This window comes from Pundamilia nyererei, unplaced genomic scaffold (genome assembly GCF_000239375.1).
Source record: "Pundamilia nyererei isolate P.nyererei 1_Seehausen unplaced genomic scaffold, PunNye1.0 scaffold00018, whole genome shotgun sequence".
Classification (NCBI taxonomy): Eukaryota; Metazoa; Chordata; class Actinopteri; order Cichliformes; family Cichlidae; genus Pundamilia; species Pundamilia nyererei.
In genome coordinates, this window is record NW_005187419.1 from 2,801,653 (window position 1) to 2,817,117 (window position 15,465).

The window sequence follows — 15,465 nt, forward strand, 5'->3', positions numbered from 1 at the left end:
GATGACATAAAGGTGCTTTATGATTGTATAAATATTTAAGCACCAACCGCTAGTACTGAATCTACTTTACTAAGTGGATTGGGTAATATTATTAGGTAATACTAGTAATATTCGTATTATTGGTGCTGTTTTTTAAGCTGACTGGCCACTTATACATGACTTATAACACAGCGTTGGATCCTCTTTATGGCATAAATTCAGCAAGCTGTCAGAAACATTCCTCAGAGAATTTGGTCCATGTTGACCCGATCGTCTTAGTTAAAGCAAATTTATCATCCTTGACGTCACTCTCCCATTCCACCACATCCAATAGCTACTCTATCGAAGTGAGATCTGGTGACTGTGGAAGCTGTTTAGTACAGTTAGTTCGCTGTCATGTATAAGAAACCAGTTTGAGATCATTTGTGACATGGCATGTTATCCTGCTGGAAGCATACATGAGAACATGGGTACACTGTGTCATAAAAGGTAGAGATGGTCAGCAACAACAAAGATAATGTTTTTCCAGTCTTCTCTTGTCCGATTTTGCTGACCCTGTGTAACTTGTACCTTCAGTTTCCTGTTCTTAGGTGACAGAAATGACATCAAGTGTCATCTTCTGCTGTTGTAGCCCATCTGATTCAAGGTTTGATGCGTTGTGTGTTCAAAGATCCTCTTTTGCATACTTTGGTTATTATGAGTGTTTATTTGAGTTATTGTTGATTTCCTGTTATCTGGAAGTATTCTGGCCATTCTCCTCTGACCTCTGGCATAAACAGGGCATTCTCACTCAGAACACTCACTGGACATTTTCTCTTTTTCAAACAGTTCTCTGTAAATCCTCAAGACTGTGTGAGAAAATCCCAGTAGATTTCAGAAATCCTTAGACCAGCCTGTCAACCATGCCACAATCAAAGTCACTTAAACCATCTTTCTTCCTCATTCTGATGTTCAGTTTGAACTTCAACAGGTCATTGTGAAATTGTCTACACACCTAGAACCATTGGTTGTTGCGGTGTCACTGGCTGATTAGATATTTGTGTTAAAAAGCAGATGAACAGGTACACCTAATAATGTGAGTGTAATTTTACCTTGTTTAAGTAATACAATAAAGCCTTTGTAAGAATCATTTTGAAAGTGTGATTGGAGAGTTGATTTTTAGAGATACAATTGTTGGAATGGGGTTAAAGGAAGAGGTACAGTATATCTGTATCATTTACATCCTTTTAATTCAGGTCAGTGAAGGTTACAGAATTGCAGAGTTAACAGAATCAACTGATACAAGCACTGCAATAAATTCATAATGACTCTTTCATACTGTCATATGTATGTATAGACAACTGTTTGGAGAGGTTACAGCAGTTTGAAAAAAAAGTGGCATTTGTGTGTCAAGGACCAAGGCATGGGACAGATCCCCAAAGAAAAGCCTTAAAACACAAAGCCCACAAATGTGGGAAAAGCACAGATGTATACCTCTCCTTTTTTGCTCCTTCTGTTTCCTTTCTCTAGATGTCAATCTAGTGAACACTTCCTGCTCTCACAACCTGCTCTCATGGTAAACACACCCACTATTCTTTCTAGTCACTTCAAGCCCTCATTCCCCCAACCTCTTTGACTACTGATTGAGGCAGCAGATGCACTTTTCAGCCTCATTGTGCCCCAGCTGCTGCCTGTGCGTCCTTCGACAGCACCCATTATGTCTCTGGTCAGCTGAGAAACATTAAGATTAAAGTGTCAACGCTGTAGCTATTCCCATCGTCACTCGATCACACGATATCCATGACTCGTTTCTTTTTTTCTATGTATTGTGTGCTTTCTTTTTAAAAACACAAATATCAGAAAGAGTATCAGAAAACTAATCTTAATTTAGTTAAATCTGCTATTGCTGCTATCAAATTACAGTATAAAAATAATGAAACAATATGATAGGCACCACACACAGCAATGAACTTTATGAGATTTTCAGTCTGTCTGCAAAGCTCCAGACACAGTCACATAGCCTAAATAACAGACATTTCCCTTAGAAGCTGGTACAGATCAAAAATAGAGACAGAAGCAGTGCGCCTTAAAGCAGATAACTCATAAATTGGAAGGGAAATGGCATCTCACTAATTAAGAAAATTTTCATTTAGCCTGGAAGAAGAATTTGTTGCTCTATATAAAAAAAACCCTACCATAAACCTAGGACATCTCACTATTCATCACTGATTGAAAACAACAACAACCCTAGGTTTCTTTAAGCACTGTAGCCAGGCTGACAAAAAGTCTGAGTTCAGTTTAGCCAAGCATTCCTTTAACCTTAACTAGTAATGACTTAAGGAATTTCTTCACAAATAAAACTTTAACCATTAGAGAAAGAATGCTCATAACCACCCCAGACATATCATTATGTAGAGGTATTTTCAATACAACTGATATTCTTTTAGATTCTCTCTCCAATTCATTTTTTTGAGTTAAGGTTTGCAATTACTTCCTCCAAACCATCAACATATCAATCAGATTCCATTCCTGCAAGACGGCTCAAAGAAGTCCTACCATTAATTAAGTAATGCTTCAATCTTAAATATGATCAATCTATCTCTATAACTGGGCTACGTACCACAGGCCGTAATTAAACCATTACTTAAAGAGCCATCACTTGACCCAGCTGTCTCAGCTAATTATAGGTCAATCTCCAACCTTCCTTTAATCTCACAAATTCTTGAAAGAGTAGTGATAAAACAGTCAACTGATCATTTGCAAAGGAATGGCATATTTGAAGAGGTTCCATCAGATTTCAGAGCTCATCACAGAACAGAAACAGCTTTAGTGACAGTTGACTCATCTCTGTGCAGGATTCAGTACCATTCACCATAATATTTTTACAGAGTTTCGAGCATGCGATGTTAAGTAGTGTTTAAGTTACTTCGCTGCAGTGGTTTCTATCATATCTATTTTAGAGACTCCAGTTCATTCTTGTAAATGGAGAGGCAGTAGTCTCACACACTAAGGTTAACTGTGGATTTCCATGGTTCTGTGCTAAGACCAATTCTGTTTACATTATACATGTTTCCCCTAGGCAGTAACATTATATGGCATAGCCTTTTCATTGCTATGCAGATGATACCCAGCTTTATCCATGAAGCCAGAAGTTACACAACAATTAGTTAAACTGCAGAAATGTCTTAAAGGCATAAAGTCCTGGATGGCCTCTAATTTCCTAAATTCAGATAAAACAGAGGTTACTGTATCTTTTTACTGTGTTTAACCAGATACTTACTTCTGGAAGGCATTACCTTGGCCTCTGTGAGGAATCTTGGAGTCATTTCTAACCAGGATATTTCCTCCAGTGTGTATATTAAACAATTATGTGGGACTGTTTTCTTGCATTTACACAGTACCTCAAAAATTTGAAAAATCGTGTCTCAGACTGATGCTGTTCATGCATTTTTTTACTTCTAGGCTGGATTATTATAATCAGGTTGTCCTAAAAACTCCCTAAAAAACCTTCAGTTGATCAAAAATGCTGCAGCAAGAGTATTGACAGGGAGTAGAAAGAGAGAGTATATTTCTCCTATATTGGTTTCTCTTCATTGGCTCTCTGTTAACCCCAGAATTTAATTTAAAATCCTTCTCCTAACACACAAAGCCTTGAATAATCAGGCCCCATCGTATCTTAAAGACATCGTATTACCATATCTTCCCATTAAAGGACTTTGCTCTCAGACTGCAGGCCTATAATATTTAAAAGTAGAATGGAAAGAAGAGCATACCTCTCTTTTTGAATGAGTTTACCGTTAAGGCTGGATCAGGTGACCCTGAACCCTCCCACACTATATTACAACAGGCTTGGGGCTAGGCAGGAGGCTTCACATAATGGACCTTGTTTCACCTCTTTTCACTCACCATGTGTTTATACAGCACTCTGCATTTAATCATGAGTTATTATTAATCTCTGACTCTCTTCCTCAGTCTGTGTTTTGTCCTGTCTTCCACCCCTCATCCCCAACCAGGCATGGTCTCTCCCTCAGCCTGGTTCTCCCAGAGATTTCTTCCTGTTAAAAGGGAGTTTTTCCTTCCCACTGTTGCCAAGTGCTTCCTCATACGGGGTCGTCTGATTGATGTGGATTTCCCTTTTTCTTTGCTCGGTCTTTACCACTGAATTGTATTTCATTGAGAGCTAATGGATAACTCTGAACAAAGACTACTGCTGTTGCAGTTTGCAATCATGATGCATTAGGCGGCACGATTTGTTTGTGCTGCCCAAGTGTGGTTCAGTTAATCGGATATTGAGGTTTCAAGTTAAATAAAGTCACAGGATGCACATCTAGGCTGACCTGGGAAACAAAATTAAATTGTTTCTTACAAAAACATTTCATTTGCCGCATCTAACAAAGGTGTCAAATGCATTTTCTTTTCAAATAAAATAGCTGTACCTGCTCATTGTCTTCTTTACTGCCCTCACTGCCTTCAACTTTCAATCGACAGAATAGCAATAACCAGTAATAGGAAATGTGTTTTGCCTGTGTCCTCTTATGCATACACAAGTATTAGGAAAGAAGGACAACTAACACATTTAAGCATTTCTTCATATTATCAATCACCTGTTTGTATATTACCTTTTACCCAGGTTGTTACAGTTTAAAGTGCTTCACAGAAGACTGATAAGACAATAATTAGACATAAGAAATAAAACATCTTACAACTAGTTGTGAAAAACTACAAAGAACAGGCCTATTTATAAGTCATGATATGTGGACTACCTGTACATATACATTTTAAATAACCTGTAATATTAGTTATATGCCTTGTCATATGGTTTAGGCAATATTAATAAATATGCTATGTGATATTTTTTGTACTCGATATAATCTTTTTAAAAAATGCTTATTTATAGGTCTTATCACTTATAAGTATTGTCTAACATTACCAGTTCTATCAACCACTGAAAATAATATGCATCAACACTATTAATATTAATATATTCTCATGTTGCACTCCTCGTCCCTTTGATTCTGTGTCATTTTTAGTAAAAACAGCTGCAATCAAAGTTTGATTACTTTTTGTGCATCTGTCATTATAATAGCTTAAGCCTTTTCTGTCAGTAGCACAGCGTGGCAAGACTTAAGAGTCCGTATGAACTCATCAAAAGCTTTAAGACTCTAAAAGACTTCTTTTAATTCTATCCAGTGAATGTTCAGTGCCTAATAACTTATCACTGTACTTAGTTAATATGTCATTGTATAAATGTGCTAAGTAAAAGCCATATGCAGCCTATCAGCAGTGTGCAGTACTGTTCAGCAGTGGACATACTATTTAAGCAGATTATACACTTTTGCCTGGTGCTCCACATTAAGCTGACAGTTCACGGAGGCTGAGATGCGGTGAAGGAACGTGTGCTGATGAGTCTTAGCTTATAGCTGTATCCATGGGCACATTTACAGGTTCCTCTCACTGAAGAAGGTCATAAGGACTCGGATGCTACAGCCTCTGGGACCTGCCAGAAGTGCTGGGCAGATGGGCATTTGGACAACTCGAGGTGCTTTTGTATGCATGTAAAAATGGGTAGGAATATGTAAGCACATGTAGTACAGAACATCAGCCTGCACTCTGTGGTGTGTGTGTGTGTGTGTGTGTGTGTGTGTGTGTGTGTGTGTGTGTGTGTGTGTGTGTGTCAAAGTTTCACTGAGAGAGCAGACATTTTGTGTGGTAATTACAGCCTGTTTGTTCCATCAGTGTGCCTGGCTGCCTTCATGCAGCATTTCTGCACACCTCTTGCTTAACACATTCCTAACTGCTAGTGACCCCAACAAAGTGATGTCTTGACTAATGGGCAATCAGAGATGGAGAACATCGACAGCTGAACAAAAAGAGGGGGATAAACCGATAGTACACAGATAAAGATGCATGAATTCAACTCTTCACTTGTTCTCTTTTAGCTTCCTTAATCTTCTCCCACACCTCCTTTAATGTAAAGAGAGCCATTGATTATTGATTCCTTGATACAATCCAACTATAATTCACAAAGTACTGCTTGCCTGCTCCAGAATAAAGGCATCCAGCCCAGAAGCCAGGAGTGCCAGCTGTCTTGAAGCGATTGTTTACAAACCCACTCACAAAGTCATGGTGCAATGGAGTGAAGCACTATGCACAAGGCCATCATTTTTCAAAAAGTTTAGGGGTAGAGTTTGTTCTAAAAGACGAAGAAGAAAAAGGAAGCAAAGATTAGTCTAAATTTCTCTCAGTTATTTACAACACGAGGTAGACCTACCTCTCTATTTCTAAGATATAGTATTATAATTAACAGGGTTTTTGTTTGTTTTGCAGGTTTATCTGCTAACTTTATTACCAAAAAGACTGCAGGCTCATCCCAAAATTAAAATCATGTGGTTGACATAAAGGGACCAGAAGATACATTCTGTTATCATGCTCAGGAAGCCCTAAAGGACTGAGTGATAGACCCTCCTCCAAAAATATCCTCACAGGCATTTCAGTATCTGTGTATGGAGATTGTCAAAGGGCTTTACCTTACACCAGAAAGTGTCTTGAGGCAGCTGTTGTTATGAAATGGCATTCTATAAATAAAACTCAATTAAATAGAATTGACTTGGAGGTACAAAGACCAAAATCTATTTACAAGCTTTGCAAAATTCCAACAGTCACAAATCTAGTATTTTTCCCCAAACCGTGCCAATCGTGCTTCCATGAAAATAAAAATAGCCAGTAAGCTTGAAATGTGGATTCTTTTCTACAAACAAAATATCCAGAGTTACACCTGAGATGGATTGTTATGCTTTATCTAGAGTCTGCAGCCAACATCATCATCCTGAAAAAACAGAAACATAGACAGATGTTGACATTGTTTATAGACCATTTTAACATACATAAATAAACAGAATTTTTAAGCCATTTACATTTATGTACATCTGAGTTCTGTCTCATCTGTTACACGGTCGGACTGTTACAACTATTGCCTCTCTGTCCCTGATGTCAGTATGATAAACCCATTGATGCCAGTGCTTCAGTGCGTTCAAGGACTACCTCGAACCGTCATTGAGGTAAGGTGCACAACATCAGTTAAACTTTAATTTTGGAACAATTTAAACATAGAAAATGACAAAAAAAACATCAGCAGATGGTTGTTCAGAGTTTAAATGTTTGCCGAGTAGCTCTTTGATGTCTTACTTAGGCACTGAGGTGCTCTGCTAAACACTATAATGCTTACAAAGTCAAAATGAATGTCTTTGTAGTAAGCTTAAACACTGTCTATCTTGATCATCCTGCTAACTGAGACAAAAAAGTATTAGTCTTAAACAAATCTCTCTAACTAAGGCCATGAGTTTGAGATATTAAACTAAGTACTTTCATCTGATCCCTTATTTCCCAAGTGTTTAACACAGCACATGGAGCTAATGCAGGACTCAAATTGGATGCCCTTCCTGACACAACCACTTGCTTGCGGTCCTCTGATGCTGGATTTGTGCCAAAGTGGGCATCTGTTGCATGCAAGTTGATTGTGTTAACCCCTACACCCTGCAACCATCAGTTTGAGATATAAAACTGAAAGTCATGTTAACGTCATTCAGTATAAATCAAGGGATCATCAGTGGATCCTAGGGATTCATCCACCAAGGATCCACCAAGCCTTTGTTGAAGTAATCCAAAATTAGTCACCTGGATGAAAGTAGAATACTTACCAAAATGCCAGCTGATGACTTATCACTCCCTAAAAAGTAACAATTTGTTACTTTTCTTGTCTCACATGTTAGTAAACTGAATATCTGAGAAAAACCAAATAGTAAAAAATATCTGATCATAGGAATGAACTATTTTGTAACCATTTCTATAACTTCTTTAAAAATTGAAATTATATAAAAGATAATTGTCGCATTGTATGCTGTTTGTGAGCAAAAACTTGTGTGTGAAACCAGACTTTTTAAACTTCTTCAACAATTGTTTGTTTAATTAGAGACACAAACGGTTATTTCAGGTTACAGTATTTCACCAGCCTTGCACTTCTTCTGTTTACTCATTACCTGAAACTGTCAAGCTGGAACAGGTTCCCAGTGCAGGTGAGTGCCTTCCAGCTTTCTGTGCATCATCAAAACCTGTTTTCGTTTAGGCAGCTATTGCCCTGGGCTGGTTCAGCAAAGAGTATGAACAACTTGTGAACAGCGTTTGAAATGATGTCGTCATCCTCCCATCAGGGTGTTGACAAAAATAAACAAAAGGTGCATTTACAGTCTGCAGCTACTTTCCAACAAGTCCAATGACCTATAGAGCAACTAAAATTGGAACTTGTTCAGAGGAAAGTGAAGAAATCTAAGAATTTATGTATTTAAATATTTAATGTTGAGTCCTGCAGTGGTAATTCAGAGAGGGCGAGCTGAAAGACTATACAAGCCAAGAGCAGACAAAGTTATCTCTAGTGATCAGCATAGTCCCTACTCAGATAATATCAGGTCTGATAGAACATTCTGAGCATCCTCCACCTCCAGTGAGCCATAGGTTTGGGTGCAGAGGAGACTCCGTTGATTTTATATCTGCTCTGCGTTGTGATTGTAGTTCATTCATTGTCCATTAAATATTAATCAAGCGGAAAGTGTTGAGGAATGCAAAACCCACTGAACACGGAATGTTTTCACAGGCCACTGGATGTCCTACCAGTCCACTGCACTAAGTATGTGGAGTTTAAAGAGCATAAAGACACCAGGAATGTTGGAAGGTTGGTATGAGAGGAGGGAGAGAGGCAGACTGTGACTAAGGTAGCGCTGGCACTGAGAGTGGTGTTACACACTTGTTAGTGTCTCTCAAGTCAAAAACAATCACACCTCTGACTGTGAAAACACACGGAAGCTTTTTAATGAGAACGCGCACAACTTCAACTGTGGAAGACTCATTAGAGGTTAGTGGCTCGGAAGCTCATAAGAGTGGTAATTTAATTTAAGAGTCTGTTATCCAGGTGTAGATTAACAATCTGTGACATTTTCATACAGATAAGTTCCTGCTTCCTGTCTTCTCTGCAGAGCACTGCTTCAAACTGAAACAAGTTCAACAAAGCTTTTATACATTTTGTTGTGAACAGCCAGAGTCAGACAGGTCTGTTGCAGGAAAAAACATCCTCCACAGCACTGCAAGTGATGTGCTTCAGTGTTCCCAGCAGCGACAGAACTTTGTTGGAAATAAACAGAGAAAGAACAATGTGCTTGGAATCGGAAACTATAGACAACATTGCTAATCCGACACAGAAAAATCAACAGAAGCTCAGAAATTTCATTTACTGAACTCCTCAGGTTAAAAGTGATGAAGATAGGATCTGAATGACAAGCGAGCTCGAGGAAGTAAGTTGCAAAATAACACCACAGCATGAGCGATTAGTACTAAAGATGTCAGCAAAAGAAGAAAGGAAAACAAGATGCCTGTGGAATGCCGCTTAAAAGTGTTGGGCTTCACGTGAGAATCAGGTCAGTACATAATTATAATAAAGGTCAATCAAATGGACCAATATAGCAAGGCCATGATGATCCACTTGGTAAAGTAAATCCACTTGGCATCTTTCTTGGCCTTCAGACAACAATTCTGATGGCTAAAGATCCAAACAGGACAGGCAGGAAAAAAAAAGAATCAGGTCAGGCATTAGAGAGACAGCTGTGAAGAGAAACACAAACAGACAAGAAGGTACTGCTGTGGGAACTTTGGGAAAACCCGACTTGTCATGAATTGGACTTTTTGAGAAACAGCATGCACACCTCTCACTGAAGTATTACTCTCAGGCCAAAGCTACAAGAAATCTTTCTCAGGCACCTTTACCATAATGGGAAGAGAGGATGAGTGCCTCATTGCCTCAGGCTCAGTAAAAGCTCCTGACTCACTGACTACCAAAGAGGCCCACGAGCATCAACAGTTATCACTAATGATCTCTGATAAGTTATCACCGACCCACGCTGACATTTTAACCACTTGACAGCTTATGTTGCTTTTAAAATAAATTAAAAAACAGATACAGCACTGCTGAAACCGACTACACCATCTATCACCATGTCATGTAACATGGACACACATTTATCCAAATATAGTGTGTTTATTTTCTCTTTTTATTTTCTCTTCTGAATTCCATTCAATCACCGTCTAATTGATTTAATTCTCCAGATGGTCTAGAGCCGAATGCAGGGAAGAATACAAAGTACAGCTGAAGGTTGCCCTCTGATTCCCATAAGCTGTCTGACCTCCTTGTTTCTGCTTAATACGTCTTAAAATACCCATATGTTTAGGGAGTTCTATAAAAATTGCACATGAACAAACGTACAGATTTACAGGGAGTGACGACCTCAATTAGATAAACAGCTTACCTTTGTTCTCACCCATCCTGCAAAGATGGGACCTAGTAGAAGAACTGAAATTATGGTGACCAAGTGAATCAGTGGTTGACTTCCATGCAAGAGTGAACGCTGGGAGCATTTCTAAATGGTTATATCCATTTAACCTTACTGGAGAAATGTGAAACAGGCGAGAAGCAAGTTGTTTAAATAGCCTCGCCTCAAACGGCAATCAATAATGTTTTGTGAACTGAGCCCGGCCACAGCGTGCAGACTACAGCAGCAATTAAAAGGGAGACAAAAGTTTATGAGAAGAGGCTGAAAGTGAGACAATAATGCGTGTATAAATGGAGTGGAAAAAATTGGAGAGCAACGCGAAAATTGATTGATGCAAACAGGTCAAAATGAAAATGTTCAGTGGATTGTAGTTGCACCTGTACAGATAACAGCATGTGTTTACCAGCTATAGGTCTTTCATTGTCTGTTCCCTTTAAGGTCAGCTTTGTCAAGAACACTTGCAAGAGCCTCACAGAGTAAATTCACAGGTCAAAGTTCACCAAAGATGACTGTACGCCAGGCATGTCAAGACATTTTATAGCACTGATCACTGTGATTTTACTTAAATTAACTGATAAAGTCTGAAATACTTGATCAATGATAAATGATAAATGACTGTGTGACCCAAGAGAGTCCCAAGAGTCTCTGCACTGAACTGCTGGCGACGGTGCTTATGGTACATGAAAGAAAATTAAAGCAGAGCATGAGAATGGGAGCCGTAGGCGGAGAGAGGGTGAAGCAATAAAATACTCAGACTCAAATAAAGGAACGATGGGAGACATGCTATTCTTTTCAGATGAAAGCCTTTTCCATCTAAGTGTGAGCCAATTATTTTTCTTGTTGAGAGAAAATATGAACATCTGTGTTTGCCGTGAATCAGTGAATAATGGCAGACCACACAAGGACCTCTGAATGTGCACACACACAGAAGCACATAGGCAAACAACCACACATGCACACACACATTTGCCCTGTGGGCTGGGTGACGTCATGTTTGTTGTAGGGTGGGCGGCTCCTGATTGAAGATTAACGTCTAAAACTGCCAAAGGTGCTTTAGGCTTTTAAAGATGGACAGAAGCACAACATTCCCACATTAGACTCTTACAGCTGAGAGATAAGGAACTCTTCTAAGTTGTAGCCCTGGGCCTGAGAGGGCCTGGAACCCCTGACTGACAGGCTCAAGCAGATTTACTCTCTGGAGCTGACATGAGGTTCAAGAAAAAACAACATTCTTTGGCTGACTGGTCTTGTAACATAAAAATGCTCTCATAGTCTCTCCCAAGACAGTTTTAGGTTTGGGAATGTTTATGGTAACATAAAAGAATTCCCTCTGGAAGGATCCCATACAGACTGCTATAACTACTGAGCCATGTCACCGGTCAGATAACTGGCAGGAGCCTCTGGCATGAGAAGACTGTGACATGCAGCATCTCAGATCCACATAGCTGTAAATCTAACCACACTGACAAGACAGGGATAGATCCTGGCTTCCCATGCAGGAGTCCTACAGCCTGGTCATACACCACTAAAATAAAGATGATTTGTTTTCAGAGAAAGTTCCACTGTGATTCAACAACACTCCCGACATGTGGATTCCTTTCTATGGAACAATAACACTTATACACTGATATCACTGATGCTGTTATTCAGAAAATATCAGCATGTTCAAATTAGACATTTTTAATGACTGAAAAAATTAAAGTTAGAAATAGAGCAGGGTGATATGATCAAAAATATTTATCACGATATACATTTAAAAATTTGCGATAATGATATAACTGACTATATAATTGACACTAGACAAAACTCCACAACTTTATTAATGCAAAAAAAAAAACATCAATGTATTTTCACTTAAACAAGAAGCTGTTTTTTGCATTAAAGTTATATAAAAATTTAACAGTGCAAATTCCTTGCTGACAGTTTAACCAAAAGGCATTTCCAGTGGAAATTGGCCGACATATCCTCAGCATAACCATGTATAATATCCAGAAATCTTAAAAAGAGGTTATACACACACAATACGGTAATATTATGTTGAAGCACAGTACGTATCACTCCGCGAGGCGCCTGCCTACTATAGTTGTAATGCTCCGACAATCCATCAAGCGGTGCAGCTTCGTAGCTTAGCAAAATCGTACTAAAACATTTGACAGATTTTCGAGCGCTGTGTACATAAAATCATTTCGAGGTGAGTAAACACAACCAGAATTCATACATAAGGCACACGGGATTATAAGGGGCTCTGTCGATTTTCAGAAAAATCAAAGGATTGATTTTAAGTGTGCCGTATTTTCCAAAAAACACGGTAATAACAACAGCCGCTAGCATGCTCTACCAAAAATAGTGCTTTGTTGTGTATCTGACAGACGAAAGCTAAACCAGTTCCACACCACTGAAGTTGCAGCATTTTTACAAACCAATTCTGGTTCATCCGATTCGTTCAACGTTCCGCTTTCGCCCTTCTCATTCTCTGTCACCGCCGTGCTTTTTCCGCCATGTGCATATGAAAACAAAGGCACTGCGCATGCGTGTTTTACCCATATTCTATCACGATATTTCATTTTCTTATCGTTGCCCAACATTATACCGGTATTACTGTGAACGGTATGATATGGCCCTTAGAAAGCCCCTGAAAGTAATGAATGTGTATGCAGTTGAAAATAAACGTAATTAATTAATTTCGCACAGGGTTGAGGAATGAAGTCCATTCATGAATTATTTGTCAGCAAATTACTTAATAAAATATCCAAAGTAAACAAAACTTTATATAAATCTTGATCGGATGTCTGAAAATGTGTAAAATGGGGAAACTTAATCAAACGAGCAGACAAAGATTAGCCCAGTACTAGCCAGTATGTCAGCCAACTGCTGCATCCATCTAAATCTGAGGAAAGCTCTTAAATGGTTATAGCTGTTACTGGTCCCTTCAGGCCCATCCTGTCTGAATTATCCACGCCATAACCCCTTTCTCCTCCCCACAGTTGCCTGACCCTGAGCCAGATCATGAGAAGAGGCAGCCACACACAGTGGACAACTCATGAAAGAATGCACACACAAGACACAGAGAGACATGGCTGGCACCAAAGTTTCCAGCACTAGCAGATGTCCTGAGTTAAAAAACAAACAAACAAACAAACAAAAAAACCGTCTAAAAACAAAAGACATCTCGAGTTGGCTAGGTCAAAGCAATTTGTCAAAGAGATGACTGCTGAAAAAGTTGGAGAGGGAGTTGGAGGCAGTGCCACCCTGTCGCACCCAGGGACAGACACCACGGCAGGGCTAGGAGACGATTGATTTAATGTCAGCCTCTAAGACACAGCACAGACAGAGACGTGAAATAGTCTTACCTGACGTGTCCCACATATTCAGTTCAATCCGGTGCTTCTCTATTTCAAAACTGGCTGTGTAGTTTTCAAACACTGTGGGCACATAGTTCTGAAAATAAAAGATTTATTTTAGTTACCCGATGAAAAGGGGCATAATAAGCCTCTGTTTATAGTGACTGTGATTAGACTGCTGAGAGTATGACATTTGAAACGATGCAGCTGACAAATACAATAAAGGCAGACACATTTCACAGCTGGGCTGCCTCAAATGCTTTCGGGGATATTATGTTCAGAAACACAGCAAAGACAAAGCCTTAAAGTTTTGTGGTCTGTATTGGAGACACTACAGTTCATTTAGTCGTTTTACAGTCCTTTATTTCATGTCTGCGCTAAGGTTCTTTCTCCTTCTCTTCTTTGGGCATTAGTGTGTTTAGACAGGTGGATGTAACCTGCCGGATTAGTGCTGAAACTGAGCTGCCGAGTAGAGCGTTACATTTAAATGACGGTGCTGTAGTTATTCATAAACTCCGCGGTTCCCTCCTCTACAGAAAGACCGAAGTTTAGACTTTTTTTAATAGCTGGACCTACCTCTGGATAGCAGTCCTTGGCAAAAACGTGCAGGAGCGCAGTTTTCCCACATTGCGTATCCCCGACCACCACAATCTTGCAACGGCTCCCTAGACTGTCCATGGTTTGTCCGTCAGACGTGTATTCTTGACACGGAAAGGTGTTGCATCCAGCATCCGATAAGAGGCGCAGCGGAATTCAACACTTTGAAGAAAAATTAGCAAATACATGCGCAGAGCCGGTGCGCTTTATCCAGCTTGTGCTGTCCGACGCGCAGTGCCCCGGTCCCACTGACACACTCCGTCTGACTCGTCCGCTCCCGTAACTGCGAGCAGGACGCACACAGCCCACCCTGGAAACTCCGCTACTTTGGTTACTGGCCACGCCTTCCTCATTTTCACATATGAGCCACATCGTTCACATGTTGTATGCAGCTCTTATTATTATTAGAAATTAAGGTCCAACTATACAAATGGTTCACAGGGTTTGTTTTTCTCTTGTATGATTTCACTGAAAAAGCGACCCAGTGTTCATGGAAACCAATCAGTGCTATTTTATGCCTGTAGTGATTGTATTCTGTTGCATCAGAAACCTAATTAAATCCACAAAAATGATATCACTAGGGTTAGACTACAGCTAATTATCTCAAAGTTAATAAGGACTCAGTATCATGTCTTTATTAACTTAACTGTGTCATATTTCATGATGAAACGCGTTTAACATAAAATTGGAGCATCTGCTTAAATCTGCCTTTTCCCTTTTTAAAAAAAGGCCTATTTAATATAAAATGAATAAATACGTAATAACAAAAATTCAAAGCCTGCTCAGTAACGTTTTGTGATGGGTTTTGATTTACTTACTGACCAGCTACAGGGGAGGAATTATACTTTTTGCTAATAAATTATAGTAAATAGGCTTAAACTTATGGATATGTTTATCATCATTTTAAATATAGAGCTATAACTATAATGTGAAAAAGTTAAAGGGGTAAATTCCAATTTCCCATTAAGATTTACATGGTCTTATTAGCCCTAATGTGTCTTTGAGAATATACATTATTAAATGTTTGTTATGTAATATTTTTTAAAATGCTTTTTAGGTATTTTTAGGAGGGATAGCTGTTTGTCTTATGATAATTACCAAATGTAAAACCTTATTTCACTGTTGGCAAAGCTGCATAAATGCTCAGGACATTGTGCCCCTCGATTTAATGCCAACGTGACCTTTTAATGGTGATA

At 39.1% G+C, this 15,465-nt stretch overlaps 1 protein-coding gene across 1 annotated transcript in view; it reads right to left on the reverse strand.

Moving 5' to 3' along the window:
• rnd2 (Rho family GTPase 2) overlaps window positions 1-14,585 on the reverse strand; it is a 31,674-nt gene extending 17,089 nt beyond the window's left edge. The window contains exons 1-2 of the mRNA XM_005726132.2: window positions 14,249-14,585; window positions 13,682-13,769 (exon numbers count right to left, since the gene is read on the reverse strand). Coding sequence (XP_005726189.1) covers window positions 13,682-13,769; window positions 14,249-14,350 — 190 coding nt within the window. The 5' untranslated portion in view covers window positions 14,351-14,585. The remainder of the gene's footprint in view (window positions 1-13,681; window positions 13,770-14,248) is intronic.
• Between the last annotated feature and the right edge of the window lie 880 nt (window positions 14,586-15,465).